At 45.1% G+C, this 18,170-nt stretch overlaps 1 protein-coding gene across 2 annotated transcripts in view; it reads left to right on the forward strand.

Moving 5' to 3' along the window:
* GRK5 (G protein-coupled receptor kinase 5) overlaps positions 1-18,170 on the forward strand; it is a 156,299-nt gene that overhangs the window by 128,901 nt on the left and 9,228 nt on the right. For both annotated transcript variants that reach the window (XM_083866633.1, XM_083866634.1), the window contains 5 exons: positions 884-1,074; positions 5,489-5,526; positions 6,334-6,423; positions 7,720-7,928; positions 16,481-16,618. In XM_083866633.1, the coding sequence (XP_083722759.1) occupies positions 884-1,074; positions 5,489-5,526; positions 6,334-6,423; positions 7,720-7,928; positions 16,481-16,618 (666 nt within the window). The remainder of the gene's footprint in view (positions 1-883; positions 1,075-5,488; positions 5,527-6,333; positions 6,424-7,719; positions 7,929-16,480; positions 16,619-18,170) is intronic.

Genomic DNA, 18,170 nt, shown 5'->3' on the forward strand with positions numbered 1-18,170 from the left:
CTTCACAGCTGCATCAGGATGAGCTATTCTTATCCAGAGTGATTACCTGAATTCCCAGGGTCTGAGAGAGAGAGGTGCTTGGAGGAGACTGAAGGAAATTCACCCCAGACAGATCAGATGAGATTGGCTTGCAGAAGCATGTAAGCCGTGAGGTGGAGCAGGTCAGCCTGATGCAGAGCTCTCCTGAGTCACACCAGCAGCTCTTGTGCATCCTTTAAAACTTGCCTCACATTAAAAAAAAAAAAAAAAAAAAAAAAAAAAAAAAAAAAAAAAAAAAAAGGTGTTATTTCAGCATCTGTCGTGTTCTTTATACTTATTTTAGGAAACACTGTGTATACAACAGATGCAAGGTGTTTGCTTACATGTTTACTTGCTTCTGCCAGAGGATGGCACATATTTAAAAGTGATAGGTAGATTTTAGCTGGTCTGATTTTTCCTTGGGCACCCACCAGAGCCTCTCAGAGAGGATGCTGACCTTGATGGTGATGTCCATTTGATCACCCCAGAACTGGGATATCTGGGCCTTCCAGGGATCAGCTGAGATGCAAAGCGGTGCAGCAGGAGGTGTAGATTCCCTTGATTACTAAGATTTCTCATACATGGGAAAATAGGCCTGGAATTAGTATATTTGTCCAGCCTCTGAAGCCATCTGAGCCTTGAGAGTTTCTGGTGATAAATAGGCTGGATTCCACAAATTAATCTGTAGAATCCTAACATCTGATTTTTCTGTATTTTTAACATACATGTTTGCCATTGTAAGAAAGCCCATACGAAATCCATTGTATTTTTTTCATTTTCTGGAGAAAATCTGTAATGAAAAGCTAGCACTTCCTTCTTAGCAGCCATCTGAACTGTCACAACTGTGCTGCAAATGTTTTTCTAGGTCAATTTAGCCTATGCCTACGAAACAAAGGACGCACTGTGTTTAGTTCTGACCATAATGAACGGAGGTGACCTGAAGTTTCATATCTACAACATGGGAAACCCAGGCTTTGAGGAGGAAAGAGCTTTGTTTTATGCAGCAGAGATTCTTTGTGGCTTGGAAGACCTACACAGAGAAAATACTGTGTACAGGTAAGCTCTCTCTTGAGTCTTAGGATGTCTTTTCTGGGTAGGCAAGAATTGTCTGCTTTCTCCCTTCTCATTGTGGTGCTGTACAGCTGAGATGCCTGAGTGCTTTGGCTGAAATTTTGCAGTCTTGTATAAATACAGCATGATACAGTGATCGTAGAAGGAAGCAGTTGCTTCCCTAAATACATCCTGTCTAAATTACACAGAACTAGCACAAAGTCCCCAAACCCTACCTCAGCGTGTACTGGATGACATAAGAAAGTGGTGGAAATTCCTTTAAAGGGATTTCATTAATGAACTGAGTTCCTAGTTGGATCAAATGGAAATCATTCCATCCAAGCCTCTATTTTAATTACTTAGGTTATATTGCATGAGGGGCTGCAGCACGTCAGATGTGGCAAAACTTGTGTTGCAGAGGGCGTGCAATCCCAAGAGGGTGTCTGAGACAAGAGGGCATCGATTTCCACTGCTGTGAGTGTGATTAGCTAGATGGGATTGTGGTGATCCTGGCGTGCCAGCCATGGAAGGGGGCCCATTCCCAGCCACACAGCAGAGGCATCCTGCTGGCAGCATCCCACCATCCATGGGTGCAGCCAGCGGGCACAGCACTGCCCGGCGCCGCCGCTGCCGCTTCCAGGAGGGCAGATCCCAAGTTCTCAGCTTCCAGTTTGGCTTGCAGCTCTACACAAGCACTTTTCCAGGGCAGGCTGGATAAGCAAGCAGATTGCAGACAGAGTTCTTGTGACTCCACGAGGATTTATTTTTTTTAATCAACAGCCACTGTAGTTGTAAACAACAGTTAATGTTTGTCTTCATCATCCCTGCTTGTGAAATCATCGTTGCTGGCATTCACAGCAGAAGAGGGCCTGTAAATTGATGAAAGAACTTCCAAGGACAATGATTAATAGACAATAAGATGCTATTTTTAAAAGCCAAGCCACGCTTTAAATCATCTGATATGCCTGTGTGTAATACATATGATGCATGTGCTTGTATGCATAGAAATTGCAATATTGTTGTTCCTTGGAGATCTCTAACAAACTGACACTTGGTTGCCTTGTATCTTGCTAGCTGGCACACAGAGGGCAGACAGATACCATGCTGATTTAGTTGGTGCTCACCCAAGAAAGAGGGTTTTTCTTTCCCCAAGGAACAAAATGGTACTAAGTGTTTAATGTCAATTGAAAAATCAAATTGTAAGTGAAAGCGTCTGGCTTCCTTTTCCCTTAGAAAACCTCCTACCACATTTTAGGAGGTAGTATAGTGTTTCACAGTCATATTTTATTGAAAAAAATGACTGATGCATTCATAACATGCCTGATAAAATGCCATACTAATGCCATTTTCTAATAGAACAAATCAGATCTGGCCACCTAAAATAGTGCGTGGCTTTGAGAGAAATGGCACCTTACTTCCTTAAACAGGAGCTTTCATGCTACTCTTAAAAGAGCTGCTACTTTACACCTCAGATGGCACATTGATTTTGGTGATGAATGATACTACATCCTCGTAGGTGACATTTTCTAGCAGCATTTCAGGAGCATCTGCAGAGACCCCTCATTTGTAAGAGCACAGCGTGTTGTGGGACCCGTGAGAAGCGCTATATAGGTCAATAAAATCTCGCAGCTAAATGCTACTGCCTTCTCAAGGCGAATAATTCATCACAAAACACTTATTCTTCAGACTTAATTTCATTTTCTATAAACAAAATGCTCCTGAGTAAATCACAGCAGTGGAAGATGCATCCCCATCTCCTGGGCCGCTGCTGACGCACGCTGCAGACGTGACCTGGGAGAACAACCAGGCTCACAGTCAGATTTATCTCATTCAGAATTCCCTTGTCAAACGTGGCACTTGTGTTACATTTCTCAACTGCATCGTGTTAGGAAAGGTCAACGGGTTGGTTGTTCATGGAAAGCAAATGTAAAAAGCTGCTGGTTCTCCTCAAATTATTTATATATATATGATTTATTTATATTATTTACATTATTTATATTATGTATTTATATGTTTAGTTTTATTTTTATATGATTATTTATGTGTATATATATAACATTTTTTGTTTTATAAAAATATGATTATGTATGTAATTTTTTAAATTTATGCTATAGCCATGCCTGGAAGCTCCAACCAGTATCAAGTTCACATTGTCCCAGGCATTGCACAAACACATGGTAAAGCCTTGTCCACAGTGATTAATTGAGTTGTTTAGGCTGTCCTGCACAAACAATTGCCTTTTGAGCATGGGCACAGTGCCAGCAGTTTATGTTTCAGTATGTTTGGGCAAGGCTACTTTACAAATGGGAAGCTGAGCCTTTGGGAAGCAGCTTTACATGTCAGCGTGTCCACCAGGGAGTTTTATCCCTCCTGGACATTTCAGTCATGAACCCTCGGAAGTGCTGGCCATGTAAAAGAAGGAAATCTTCCTTGAATTGCCCTGAATCACAGAGGACTGTAAGAACTGAACTGGTGTTCTGAGTCCTTATGGAATCTCTCATTTTCTCATTCAGAGACAACATTACCCAAATTGCCCATAAGATTCTTATCATTGGCCCCCAGTTACAGTTTTCAGTGGGACTAATAACTGCTGAGCAGAAGATGAAGTAACTGATGAAGGTTGAGTTCTTCAAAGAAATGATTCTTACAGGATTTAGAACACATTTTCACAAATAAATAGATGATGCCCCTGACCGTGCTGCTGCAGCATTGGAAGCCTTCTGCTGATAGGCAGGGAAGGCCCACAGTGGTATGTTAAACAAAATCACAGCTTCTCCTCAGTATTCAGCTGCCCTTCATATATTTCAGCATTGTTTATTTGAAAAGTAGGCTTGGTACCACTGAGCACTGGGTGAGGTTTATCTTGGAGGTCAGGAAGGTCTGAAGCAAGTAAGAAAAGGAGATTACTCACAGTGCTCTGTGTTCTTGCTTGCAGTCGTAAATGAAAACAAGGCACGTTTCAAATTCCAATCTTGGCATTGTCAAAACTATAAAATACCCCTCTCCATACAGAGGAAAACTCATGATACTGGAGTGGTACAGCTTGAGGGGCGGGGTGGGCTCCTGCTCAGGCTCTGTGCTCTGCCCTGTTCCCTGGTGCAAGGGTTTCTCTCGTACGCGCCCGCTCTTTGCTCTCTGCACAGAAATGCCTCTTGCTGGGAAGTTAACAGAACCAAGCTGGTTCACAGATGCAAGGAGGCCTTACAAGAAGAAGAGGCCAAGCAGTGCTTGGATTTGCACCAGGCTAAGCACTGTCTTTAGATAAAAGCCAGGGCATGATGTGCTGAATTGAAGCAATGTTGTTTTCCGTGCCTCACCCAGCTGCTGGTGCCTCATTCAGGCTCCTGAGCCAGCACAGCCCAGTCCTGGGGCTGTTCTGGGACACTCCCTGCCCAGCATGTCCATCTCTCCCCTCTGACACCTCTGGTGCCATCTCCCAGGCTGGCTTCATTCCCACTCTGCACGAGCAGGAAGGGAAGGAGCCTGCCTGGCTCCCACCTCAACAGCAGCCCAAGAATGTCAGCAGAGTTGTGCTGGGCTTGGAAAGGTTTGGAAAACAGCCTTGGTCAAGGAGGGGATGGCGTGGCTGGGCTGGGAAGCATCTCCAAGCAGCAGCTATTGGGACAGGTTTTGTGCAGACAAACTTTTCAGGAGAATGATCTGCCAAGGTTCTGCTAAATATATGAAAACTGAGATTATTTACTTCAGAAGTTTATACCTTGCCCAGATTTGGGGATTATTTTTTCCTTTTTTTTCAGAAACAGTAAAAGGCACATCTTTGACATCAGATTGACCACCTTGCCAATTTTCATGGCATTTCTCCAAACCACACAGGCACTAGAGTTTCACAAATGTTTGTAAGAAGAATCTTAATCTGGGCACAGCATTCCCCCCACTGCTCCGCATTTTCCAAACTCAACAAAATTACTGCACATGTGTGCAAGTGCATGGACACACATTCACATATTTGGTCTGAGTCAGATGCCAGACATAGAAAATTTGAGCCCAGCAAATAGCTATTTCCATTTTCACGTGTAAATAAAGTATTATAAAACCTAATTTATTTTTTTTTTAATGTAAGATTTTATAACATAAAATGTTACAGAAATTTAACAACACAGAGGACTGTAGGGGTTCATTTACAGGGTTTACAGGACTAGATGGATGAGTCTATTACAGGGTAGATTAGGAAGTAAAAGCTTGGCTTAGTGAAAAATCGTAACTCCAGTTTAGAAAAAGACATATGGTTTCAGTCTATCTGTGAAGTGAGTTGTAAAAGGTTGTATTGGTTTCAGGAGTTCCTCGCTGTCTGAGTTGACACTCAGCTAGTTTATTATGAGTAATAAATGCACTCACTCAGTTGTATGGTTATGTTATCAAAACCAGCTTCATATCCATAACTGCTATCTTTCATTTCCAGAGATCTGAAGCCAGAAAATATCCTGCTGGATGATTATGGTAAGTCTCAGAGGTTTACAGAGATGCTTTCACAGTAAAGTAGATTAAGTTAGTTTTAGGATATATATTGTACAAAGACAAATAATGCTCTGAAGTGATTAAGAGGCTCAGCATTCACTAATATTCCTGTCCTGGGGTGGGTGAGCTGCTGGAGCTCTGTGCACAGATGGAAGGAAGCAGCCGTGCCCTCAGCAGGGGCTGTTCTCAAGAGCTCGGCGCTGCTGGGGCTCTCTGCCTTTCGTTGTTGTTTTTCCATCCTCATTGCTAGGCTGATGCAACACAAAGGAGTTCTAATTTCTAACTCTGTGCTTCCCTCTCCATTTTTGAAAGTACTTTCCTCCTCTGCTGAGCCAAGTCTGGCTTTATGCAGACCCAGGTACCCGTTTGTTGCTGAAGGCAGCAATAATCAAATCTCGTGCTGACTTGGAGACCAGATATAGCCTCTTCTGCCATCACAGGGTTACAGAATTGTGTCAGCCCATCCATCCTCTGTGATCAGTTCAAGATACTTCCCCATAGCAGGCTTCTCTCTGCCTATTTTCATTGGTTTTAAAATACTTAGTACAATCCGCTGCAGTCCACAGCCTTACTGTTAACATTTCACTGTGTTGTAGTGCCCTTAATAATTCCTCTTCTCCACATCAATGAAACTGCTCTGATTCAGTGATTCAGAACACTCTTTTCTAAAAATGTCTGAGCAGTAAATTGTAGGAGTGTTTTAGCAATGACCACAGCTGTGGGTTTTGGACTAATTTGGGTCATGTTCTTATATCTGCTTTGTATTGTTTTGTTTCTTTTTCCTTCCAGGCCATATTAGAATATCTGATTTGGGTCTAGCTGTTAAAATCCCTGAGGGTGAATCAATCCGTGGAAGAGTAGGAACAGTAGGGTATATGGGTAAGTCTTCCACAGCTCATCTTTTTAAAAATTTGCTAAGATTACTTGAGTTTTAGAGATATTTCTGCCAAGTAAGCTTAAGAAAAGGAATAAAAAGATTCACATTCAGCTGGGTCCAGTTCCATGCAGCAACTCCCACAGAAATCCTGATAGTGAAAATCAGAAGAGGGTGAAAGGCTGCACCTCTACAGCTCTAAGTGAGGCTGGTCTATAATCTTAAATCAGCAAAGAAAACTGAGAAGGGAAACAGCAACTGGGATTCTAGTGATTTTAGTGTAGATTTATCTTAGGAGGGTTATGTGCCAAAATAAAGGTTTCTTTCTAGTTGCTGCTTTGTATAGGTGTTGCAATGTATTTGTGTGCTTATGGTAAAATGGGTAAGTCCACACCTATGGTCATCTTGGCCAGGGTCATCTTGAGTTTTTCTCTATGTGCAGGGGAGGCTGCACAAAAGATGAGTAGAGATTTGTACATTAGTAAAAAAACACCCAAAAAACTACGCTCCCTTATTTAACTAGACCTGTTTTCTAAACTCAATGTAATTATTTTCATGCATTCTCTGGGTGGGCATATTTCTTGGAGTAAAAATTGCTTATGCTTATTTGACTGAATAGAAACTAGCTGATGTGAGCCACTGTTACACCATATGGAGACTTTAATGAAAGCAAGCAAATCAGTTGTCATGTCTAAATTTTGTTATCCCAGTGTAAGTTTGCGTGCACACTAAGGCTCTGTGCTTGTGAGCACGTGTGTTTGTACCCATGCATGGAGGTGAGGGTGCCTGCAAGGCAGTGACTCTCTGCCCAAAAGCATTGCCTGTGGTTGCAACACAAAATTAATGGATTGGGGGTTTCTTCAAAGGGCAAAAAGAAAAGCCATGAATTAACCAGAGAGACAGAATTTGCTTTTGAAGAAATGTCACGGCTGTTTACAGGATGTGTGTTTGCATTTCATTTCTTTCCTAAATGGAGAAATCTGGAGGAACTCTTAAAATTACATGTCTGCTTAATATTTAGATCCAAGTAATTCAGTGATTTTTTTAAATTGGACTGAGTTGATAGAGAAGTCAGAAGACAGCATGCACGAGGCATGTAGCATGTAGAGAGAACACCATGGCATGTAGCATGCTGCATTTCCTGTAATGCCCTCAACTGAAATCAGGAGATATTTCTGTATTTTACCCACCATTCTCTGTGCATGTGTATTCAGTCACCAAAATGAAACTTCTAGGCATTTAAGTGCTTTGCCTGTGTAAATACCAAGCATTTCCACAAGGCATCTCACTCTCCTCCACAGCTCCAGAGGTGTTGAACAACCAGAGGTACACACTCAGCCCTGACTACTGGGGGTTAGGCTGTCTCATTTATGAAATGATTGCTGGGCAATCGCCATTCCGTGGAAGGAAAGAGAAGGTGAAGAGGGAAGAAGTGGACAGAAGAGTGCTGGAGACAGAGGAGGTGTACTCCCATAAGTTCTCTGAGGAGGCCAAGTCCATCTGTAAAATGGTAAGGGGCTGGAAGGCCCAGTGGGGCAGCTGACACAATCTGAGCAGTAACAGGGTGCCATAGAGGGGCTGCAGAAACAAGGGCTAACCAAGCTCATCTGTGGATGGGATGACTGCATTCTCTATTCATTCAGACTGTGCTTATTTGGGCTTGTTTCTCCATGAGATTCATCACGGTCATCCTGAGTCCTCTCCAAAGTTTTATGGCCATGGGAGCAGTATCTGTTCTCATGAGACTTTGGATGTTAGTTTGCAGTCAAGAATGCATTTCTGTCTTTTATAACCTTGTAGAAAAAAAAATAAAAAGGGCCTGATGATGCAAGAACCTGATTGTCTCCTGCAAGGAACTGCAAACCCCACGCTTCCATTGTCTTTGGTGAGAGCTGGGGGTAAGCAGGACAAAGATTATGCAATGAAATTATTGTGACACTCAAATGTTGTCCCAGCCCATCTCACTAACTTTGTTAGCAGCTTTTCCCCCGGGGTGCCAGGGTATCCAGCTTTTCTTAATACTGTTGAGCTGTTCTTCAAAATGTTTTCTCACTCCTTCAGCTGGGAGTCATTTTCGTAGCACAATAGCCATGTCTGACAATGGAAATCCTCAATCCCTCAGAGAAATCTCAAAGCTGCGTCTGAATTCATCAATGTCTTGTTGACATCCATCTTTAGAAGGCTGAATTGTAATCTGGAAAAGGATGTGGCCTTTTTCTGGGTGTTGTTTCTTAACGAGTGAAGTCTCCTTTGGAGACAATGACCTATCTGTGTTTGCTGGTAGAGGGAGGACGAAGGGGAGGAAAGGTCAACAAATAGGTAGGGAGGGTTTCACCAATGTCTTGTGCAACAGGCAAGCAAAGAGCAGATCCACAATACTCTGGTTGGCTGGCTGGCTGCATGAAGAGACACTGAAGTCTCCTTGCAAAATAATAATGGTAGCACTGCCAAGTATCATGCCTGGAAGTCATTAACTCACAGTGCACCAAGTCATTCCTGAATCCTCAGGGTGGTAATTAACTGACATCACTCTTGATAGATGCTCTGGGCCCTTCACTGCCCTTAATTGGTGATGCAGAGCCCCCAGTGAAGCTGACACAGGAGGATGTGGGGCAGCCACAGGCTCTCACAGACCATCCCATGTGCCCAACAGGCTGCCTTCTCTCCTCAGATAGCATCTCAGCTCTCACCAGGTGAGCAGCAGCATCTGCTGGAGTGGCAGAGAGCCTATATGTGTCCTGCTGTTCATCTGAAATGGAGATGTGAGGCAAAAATTTTACCTTGCTGCTTGAGGCACAGAATCAGAGGAGTTTGGTTTGAAAGAGACCTTTAAAGATCACATAGTCCAACCTCCCTTTTCTGGCTGACATACTGTAGAAGCCCTTCTTGTTACTCTTTATGTCCCTTGCATAACAGAATGGACATAATACTTTGAAAATAACCATGAGAACTTAAAGCTGAGAAGAATTAAATGTAGCATTGATGGGATGGTGCTGTAGATGACCTACCACACTCCCAGGACAGCAGACAGTCATCACACTGTAGTGGTCATTTTCATCTTCCAGCCATGGAGACTCTGGTTTCAGGGAGTCGGGACCTCAGGAGATCATCCAGTTCTTTCTCTTGCCTCAGGGAAGCTTGGACTATATATAAGTCATTCCTGAAAACTTGATCACTACTGCTTCCCTGTCCAATCATGTGGCATGTTTATTGAGGTGGTTTGTGCAAACTATTAACGGATCCAAAGATAACCTTTCCCTTTCTGAGCATTAATATCTTGAGGCAGGAAGAGTCTGAGTCCTGATACTGAGTGTGATGGCTTTTGTAGTTGCCCATCCAAAAGCAATTTATTTTATCAAGTGATGTTTTTTAAAAAATCCATTATTCAAACATATTTTCTCAAATTCTTTTTGCTTTTTATATTGGAAGCCAGAACTTTGTTGCTTTGCATCATCATCTTAACAAGGAAACAAAAGAGTAATAAAGTACCCATCACATCTGCAAAATGAAACAAAAAGTTGCAATACATAAATGAAACTTGGGCCTTCAGCACAAAAGGCTTTCCCTTAGTGGACTCTTCAGGGCAGGAGTGAGGAAATGTTTCCCACCATGTTGCCCAAACTTCTCTTCAGAGCTCACTTCATCAGCTAATAGCATCACCACCAGGAAATGCATTGTCTTTATTCATTTACTCATAGGAAAACCCTCTAGTGTCACCCCACGTCAACCCTCCCCTCCTAAATGTTTGTGCCCTTCTGCATTTTTGCAGGCACATATCATAGGTCCCATTAATCATCATCCATCCCATATTTCCATGTTTCATTTTGTAATTTCCCATAAATCAGACCTCATTTTGGACTGAAACAGAGATGAATAACAAATAATTAGGAACAGGGGCAGCTGGCTTTCTGGGAAGCTCCCCAACCCATAGTTCCCATATAACATAGCTGTTCCTGGTGTGTTTTTTCTGTGAAAAAAATCCAGTCTTTCTAGGAAATGCTCATGTTTGTTGTTGTTGTGCCTCATACTTCATTGATGTACATGCGTGTTTCTCCTGACAAGTGCAGTCATGCATCCAAAGATGTGACTTGAAGTGCATTCAAGTCAGCAGTGTTGGATGAGCCCACATTGCTGTGCTCCTCTGTCACTCTCTCAGTGCCCTGCTTGTCTGCATTTCCCACAGACTTGTCTTCCCTGGTGCCTTTTATCCCTGCAGCTCCCATTTTACCCTACACAAGGAATCTCTGATCACACAGGGAGGGTGTAAAGAAGACAGAGCCAAACTCTTGATTTGGTGTCCCATAACAAGACAGGAAGGAAGGGGAAAAACTGAGGCTCAGAAGCAGTTTGGTTCCCTCTGAATATTAGGAAACTTTTTTTCCATGGTGAGGGTAGCCAAACAGTGGAACAGGTTGCCCAGAGAGACTGTGCAGTCTCCACACTTGGAGATGCCCAAAGCCCAGCTGGACAAGTCTAGAACAACCTCCTCTAGGAAACTCTGCTTTGAGCAGAGAGATTGGGCTAGACCATGTCCACATGTGGCTTCCAGCCTCAGCTGTTCCATGTTTTTGATCTCCATTCCCTTTTCATAGTGCCCCCCCCTCCCCCCAACCAACTAAAAGATAATGGGTTCTGTTTTCCTTAAAAGCAATTTTCCCCTGTTCTTTACTTACCATCAGGAGCTCTGTCATCATACAGCTATTCCTTGGCTGCTGCCATCCCTCCTTGCTGCTTTCATCCCATGGAAATCAACATTATGACACCTTAAAGTTTATCAGTTTATCAGTACCCAAGGATAACTGCTCTTTCATCTCTCTTCTCTCATTTAGTAATTGATCAGAGTATTGCTTTTCTATTCTCTGAAATTTGCTTAAAAGAATATGTTTATTTCACTGTCGGGGCTGAACTTCAGCTAGGTGATTCCTTACACTGCTTGATCAACTGGGTGAATGGAAATGCTTTTAGCATTCCCCTTGTCTACTTTCATGAGTGGCAATTTTTTGTTTTCCTTACTCCTATAATTTTAGGACTAACATCTTAGAATTTGGAATTATTTATTACATGGTATGATCTGGATATGAACTGACTGATCACATGAAGATAAAACAGTGCTTTGGGGACATTTGGCTTTTTTTAGCAATCCTCACAACAGTTGTTTCTTTTTGTAAAGGAAGCAAAACAAAGTCATGGAAAAAAGTCTCAGACATTGCAGAGTTTGAATCCCCAGTGGGGATCAAAAGAGTGACATGAAAGTATCAGAGAGCTCTTTATATCAAGATCTTGATGGAACTTCTCTGCTGCTACTCAAGATTCTCTTTGAAAGTCCTGTTCTAGTCATACTCTGCCCATGAACTCTGCAGACTAAACTCTAAATGTCCAGTGTCAGCTGGAGCCTTTTTTACCAGAACACACAGCTCTGCTGTTTGGCATTAATTTCATGCACAGTTGGGTGGCTCGGGCCATCTCCAAATTTGAAACTCTGTGAACTATCTGCAGGCTCTACTGTAGAATTACATTCAAATTGTGTTTGATGGGGTCCCTTGCACTGCTGTCCCAGGAGGGCTTGTCATCAGCCTGATGGAGTTGCTTTTGTTCTGCTCTCTATTCATATTAAATAAACCCTTTGAAACTGAATTAAACAAAAGTGTAGAGATGAGTTACAACACACTGTTGTTATCTCCATTTTCTTTTCCATGTCAGATTCCCAAATGGGATGTATATTTCAGGCTCTTGCACAGGTTTACTATTGCAGAAGCTTCTGGGGCTGCAGGAAATGGCAAAAGACTCATTATTCCATGGTGAAAGGAAGAATTCTCCCTTCTGAAAAATATTCCAGTCCATGTTATGTCTTGATATCCACAACAGAAGCCGGAAAGAATGTCTGGTTTCACCTGTTGCCACCTCTAGAGCTGGCTGCATCTACAGCTTTTCAAATTCCATTTATTTCTTACCTTTTTCTTCATTGTGACTCTCCTGGGAATCTCAAGACTTGAGACTAGCAGCTGGTCCCCTGCAGCAGGGTTTTGCAGGAGAATCCTCTCCTTTCTGTGTTCTTTCAGTCCCAGCCTATTCCCAGTGGCCTGTTCCCTTTTGTGTCTTTCAGCCAGCAGTGGCCAGCCACCCACAACCAACTGCATTCATGCTCCAGAAACTTCCTTCTTGCATCTGAAGTTACTGAATACTCCCTTGTATGTCATGGAGGAACCCAGGAATCCCCAGGCAGCCTTTTTCTGTCCTCAGCTACCCTTTTCTCTGACCGCACACTCCAAACATCTTACAGCCTGACAAGGGCAAATTCACAGATCAGCTTGGTCTCCCCACTTAGTCCAGAATCCAGACTGCAGAGATGGGAAATAACCCCCTTTTCATCCCTTCAGAGCTGACTTGAGAGCAGAGACTGCAGAGGTCTCCTGTATCATCTCCAGCCAAGTCCAAATCTACCCCTTCCTACCACCACTTGCTCCTCAGCTATTCCTAAAAGGTCCAAGGTATCATTTCCAAAAGTATATCAGAGCCATGGGTACTAAAAATGGTCCTTCTGCTTTCAGATTCTTCTTTCCATCCATCAGGAAAGTCCTATTGACATGAGAATAAAAGATTAAAAGAACTTTTGATTTCTTTGCCCAGCCAGAATAGAGCAAGCCCGATTCTGACTGGAAATTCCAAAGTGACCATCTTCAAACACACAAACCAAAACAAAACAAACAAACAAACCACCAACAAAAAACAACCTTCTTACAACAAAAATCCTAGTCTAAGGACCATGAGAACTCAAAGTCTAATGCGATTATTTGAAAGCAAAGTGTTCCTCTTTCCTTCTAGCAGGGAAAGCAGAGTCCAGAGAAGTGCTCTGAGACAGATCTTTTGCAGTGAGCCAGATGGATGTGGTACAGTATCATGTGAATCTCTCTGCTCAGAGAATGGCAAGGCATACAGATGTTTCCTCAAGTCTTTTTACATTTATGGATCAGCCACTTGTGATCTGTCAGCCCAGATGTCACCACCTAGACAGCATCAGAAGCAGAGGAAACTGTGGGGAAGAAAGAGATGTTGCTATTTGGAAGCTGAAAGTTGCTACTGGGGCCAGCAGCAGTGTCTTTAAACCCGTTCCTCCAACCGGTCAGTCTCCTGCTATTGCTGCTGCTGCTGCCTCTGAGACAGAAAGACCTGAGCAGAAAACTCTTATGTTTACAAACCCCTTCACAACCATTTCTGGCTTGGCTGCTACCACTGCAGCTGCAGGGTGGCCTCTGTACCCATGGGGCACACGGATTGCCAAAGCCATTTGCCATCTCAGGCTGAAAATGAGGCCCCCAGCAACACAGAAGCAGAGCTGAGGTGGCTGTTGGAAGTCAGATAAGAAAACCACCAATGCCCAGATGGTAGAAATGCCCCAGTGGTAGCAGAGCATTCAGAGAAGCCTAGAAAGCTGTGACACTGGAAATCTCTGATAAGGACAAGAAAGCCCCACTCTAGCCAGGCACCAGAGGAGGGAGCACAACATGACATTAGCAACACACAATTTCCAAGTTCCCCCTCGGTGAAATGAGTAGCTGAGCTGGGCTGTTGCCTCAGCCACCGAGGCAGCAGCCCAGGCAGAAGGTGCTGGGGCACACAAACCCTGAGCTGGGCACACAACCCTGAGCTGGGCACACATACCCTGAGCTGGGCACACAAATCCTGAGCTGGGCACACACACCCTGAGCTGGGCACACAAGCCCTGAGCTGGGCACACACACCCTGAGCTGGGCACACAAGCCCTGAGCTGGGCATGCAAACCCTGAGCTGGGCACACAAGCCCTGAGCTGGGCATGCAAACCCTGAGCTGGGCACACATACCCTGAGCTGGGCACACAAGCCCTGAGCTGGGCATGCAAACCCTGAGCTGGGCACACAAGCCCTGAGCTGGGCACACAAACCCTGAGCTGGGCACACAAACCCTGAGCTGGGCACACACACCCTGAGCTGGGCACACACACCCTGAGCTGGGCATGCAAACCCTGAGCTGGGCACACATACCCTGAGCTGGGCACACACACCCTGAGCTGGGCATGCAAACCCTGAGCTGGGCACACAAGCCCTGAGCTGGGCATGCAAACCCTGAGCTGGGCACACACACCCTGAGCTGGGCATGCAAACCCTGAGCTGGGCACACATACCCTGAGCTGGGCACACACACCCTGAGCTGGGCATGCAAACCCTGAGCTGGGCATGCAAACCCTGAGCTGGGCACACAAGCCCTGAGCTGGGCACACAAGCCCTGAGCTGGGCATGCAAACCCTGAGCTGGGCATGCAAACCCTGAGCTGGGCACACAAGCCCTGAGCTGGGCACACAAGCCCTGAGCTGGGCACACAGGCAGTATCCTCAGGTACCCTTGCCCCAGGGGGGAGCCTTCCTGGTCCTTCTCCTGCCGGGCCGCACCCGAGAACACGGCAGTGCTGCCCAGCCTTCCCAAAGGTGTTCACATCCCACCATCCGCAGTCGAGACGGTCCCGGGGACTCTCCCGGGGGTGCTCCCGCGGGCCCGGTGCTGCCCGGGCTCAGAGACCCAGCCCAGCCTCTTCCCGGCCTGGTGGGCTTTGCTGATGCTCTCGGTGCCATTGCCGTGCACAGCCCACCCGGGCAGGGGCGAGCGCTGCTTCCCGGCCCCAGCGCCGGCCAGCAGAGCCGGGGACAGCGGCGGAGGAGCGGCGGGAGCCTTCCCATCCCCTGTGCCCTGGGAAAAGCCCCGGGGCCCGCTCCCGGCCCCTTCCCCGGGCAGGGATCGCCGCCCGACCCCGTCACACTGCCCTTTCCTCTGCTGCCCTTTCCTCTGCTGCCTCCCGGCGGCACCGCCCGGGCGGCTCAGGATCACTGATGGAATCGCAGGAAGGTTTGTGTTGAAGGGATCTTAAACACCGTCCGGTCTGACCCTCTGCCCTGGGCAGGGACACTCCCAGCCCTGTTCAGCCTGGAGTTGGGCACCTCCAGGGATGGGGCAGCCACAGCTTCTGTGAGCTTCTCGCAGCTTCTGACTGGAAATTCCAAAGCGACCATCTTCAAATAGGCTAGAGCATAAAACGGTTGGGATTAAAAAACAAACACACACAACACCAAAAACCCCTCACAACAAAAATCCTAGTCTCAGGACCATGAGAACTCAAAGTCTTCTTCTCACAGCTTCGCAGCAACCTGTGCCAGGACCCCACCACCCTCAGGGAGGTATTTCTTCCTAATATCCCGTCTAACCCTGCCCTCCTTCAGTTTAAAGCCATTCCCCCTTGTCTGTTTGTAACATGCCCTTATCCAAGGTCCCTCTCAACTCTCTTGCCCTGGAAGGTGCTGTAGAGTCTCCTCTGTAAATATCACAGTGTTTCTGTTCATGGGCTTGTTTATCTGACAGACCAAAGATGCTGAGTTCACTTTGTGGGCATTGCTCCATTATGGGTACCCAGGAAACAGGCAGGACTTGCTGTAGCAGGTAGGGGTTGTGCACTGCCCTTCTCTGAAAACAAAGAAGGCAGAACTGAGGGTAATTACTGGGCACTGGCTCTGTGATGGAGCTCCCCTTGAGCTCAGCAGAGATAAGCCCATGATTGTAAAGGGTTGGTTCAATGTGTTATGTGATGCACTGGAATGTAGTGCAATGGGTGAGGGAAATACAGTTTGGTATTTTTGGTTTTTCCTAAGTACCTCTTCTTCTGAGGGAAAATTATTCTTACAAACGTAAAAAACAAAACCAAAAGAACTGAGAGAAAGCACATGGAACTTATGAATGTGCATCTTTATATGTTAGTAGGGTATGTCAGACCTCCTCTTGAAAGTGTTTGCTGAAAGCAGGCAAAAGAAATGGTCTCTATTTCAACTGTAAATACTTTACAGCAGGTGATTTTCTGAGGATTTTGCCGGCATGTAGAACAGTGCAGTCCTAATCCATTTAACTTCAGCTTTTAAGTAACAGCAGTTGCAACTCCCCTCTGTACTTCCCTGTGGGCACATTCAACAACAAGTGGAGATAAAAATATCTTTGTGGAGCTCTTGCTTTTCTGACACCCTCACCATTCCTTTTGGCACGTTTCAGCTCCTCACCAAAGATGTGAAGCAGCGGCTGGGATGTCAAGGGGAAGGTGCAGCAGAAGTGAAGAGACACCCCTTTTTCAAGAGCATGAATTTCAAGCGGTTAGAAGCAGGAATGCTGGACCCTCCCTTTGTGCCTGATGTAAGTATGATAGCAAGAACCCCCAGTGGCCTCTTCTAAGAGGCTTGTTTCTAAAATAGCTTCTCTCTCTCAGGGCTGTCATCGCCCTCTGCACGGGTATCTACCCCAGGAAGGTGTGATAAGTGGCAGGGCTGGAGTGGGGAGGCTGGGAGGAAGAGGAGAGGGCTCTGTGGGCATGTGGATGAAGGCTGGCAATCTGGGGCTTGATCCATTCCTACTCTTTTTACCACAGCCTTCCTGTATACACTGTGAACCTTTGTATTCCCTTATCCATGGTATTACTGTGAAAATAAGTGTGTTCAGAACCAGCTGCTGCTTGGGACAATCAGCAGTGAAAGCCACGTGTGTGCATACAGGTTTATGGAGGTGAAACCAGAAATACAAAGTCCAGAGCTCTGTGGAACTGGATCATCATGAGTAGTAGTTTGCTACAGAGAATCTGAGCCAGGCTCAGCTATCAAGTCTCACCTCAAGCAGAGAAGGTGACTTGGACCTAAGAGAACATTTGGAGCTTTTTGGTGTTCATGGGGCACGGAACCCAACGCTGGATCCTTACTCAGATTTACACACCAGGCTCACATACTGAAAGTCTTTGTTGCATTGGCAACAACAAAACTTTTTCCACCCTTTTGTGGTGTCTGTTTCTAGCCCAGTGCACAGAGTTATCTGATTATTTCCCTCCTGCAGGGCTTTCTTTCTGGCTGGAGCTTCTATCCTTAAAGTCCCCATATGGTTCTAAGTAAACACTGCCATTTTAACATATTAAGGAAAGTAACATCTTGGCAGCTCCCATTCCCTTTGGTTGCTGCAAGCTCAACCAAACCAAAGTGGTTTGAATGCTACAAAAGTTTACTTTAGTTGCTCTGGTTTTGCTTTACATTTTACTATGCGGCCTAGTTATTCCTGCCAATTAGCCTGTGGTGTTACGACCTGCTTTAGTGGGAAGAAATAAGAGACAAGCTACTATTTCTTTCTGATGTAGAAAATAATAAAATTCTGGGCTCAAATTTGGGATCTGCCAGAGTGCATAAAAACTGTAGCATGTAAAGCCTAGAAGGCACCTCTTAGAGACATATTTGCAAAAGCAAAGGCACATAAATTTTTATGGCTATTTATTGAGAGTTCAAGAGCTGCCCCTAATTTAATTTATTTGGCACTTCATCCATAGATCTCCCAGTCTTTACTGAAGTTAGCTGAATCACCCAAAGCTATATAGCCAATGGCAGAGGTTGTTATCCAAACCATGTCTCTCCATCCTCTTCTATGTTACTCCATCCCCACAAAAATGTTGTGGATTGCAGCTGTCAGGAATGCAGAGGGATACAGCCTTCAGCAAATAGGACTTCTGTCAGGAATTAGGTCAATTAGTTTGGTCACAGTGCTCAGAACTAGATAAATAAGGGACTGCACAGTTGAACCCCTGGGCTGTGCAGCCCTGGTACCACAGATAGACTCTACACATGCTGGGGTTCAGCAGGTCAAGCTGGTCCCACAAGGCACCCCTCAATTGTCCCTGCACACCAAAGGGTGGCTGTGCTGTTTTTGGGAAATC

This window comes from Zosterops lateralis (genome assembly GCF_965231275.1).
Source record: "Zosterops lateralis genome assembly, chromosome: 8".
NCBI classification, from domain to species: domain Eukaryota; kingdom Metazoa; phylum Chordata; class Aves; order Passeriformes; family Zosteropidae; genus Zosterops; species Zosterops lateralis.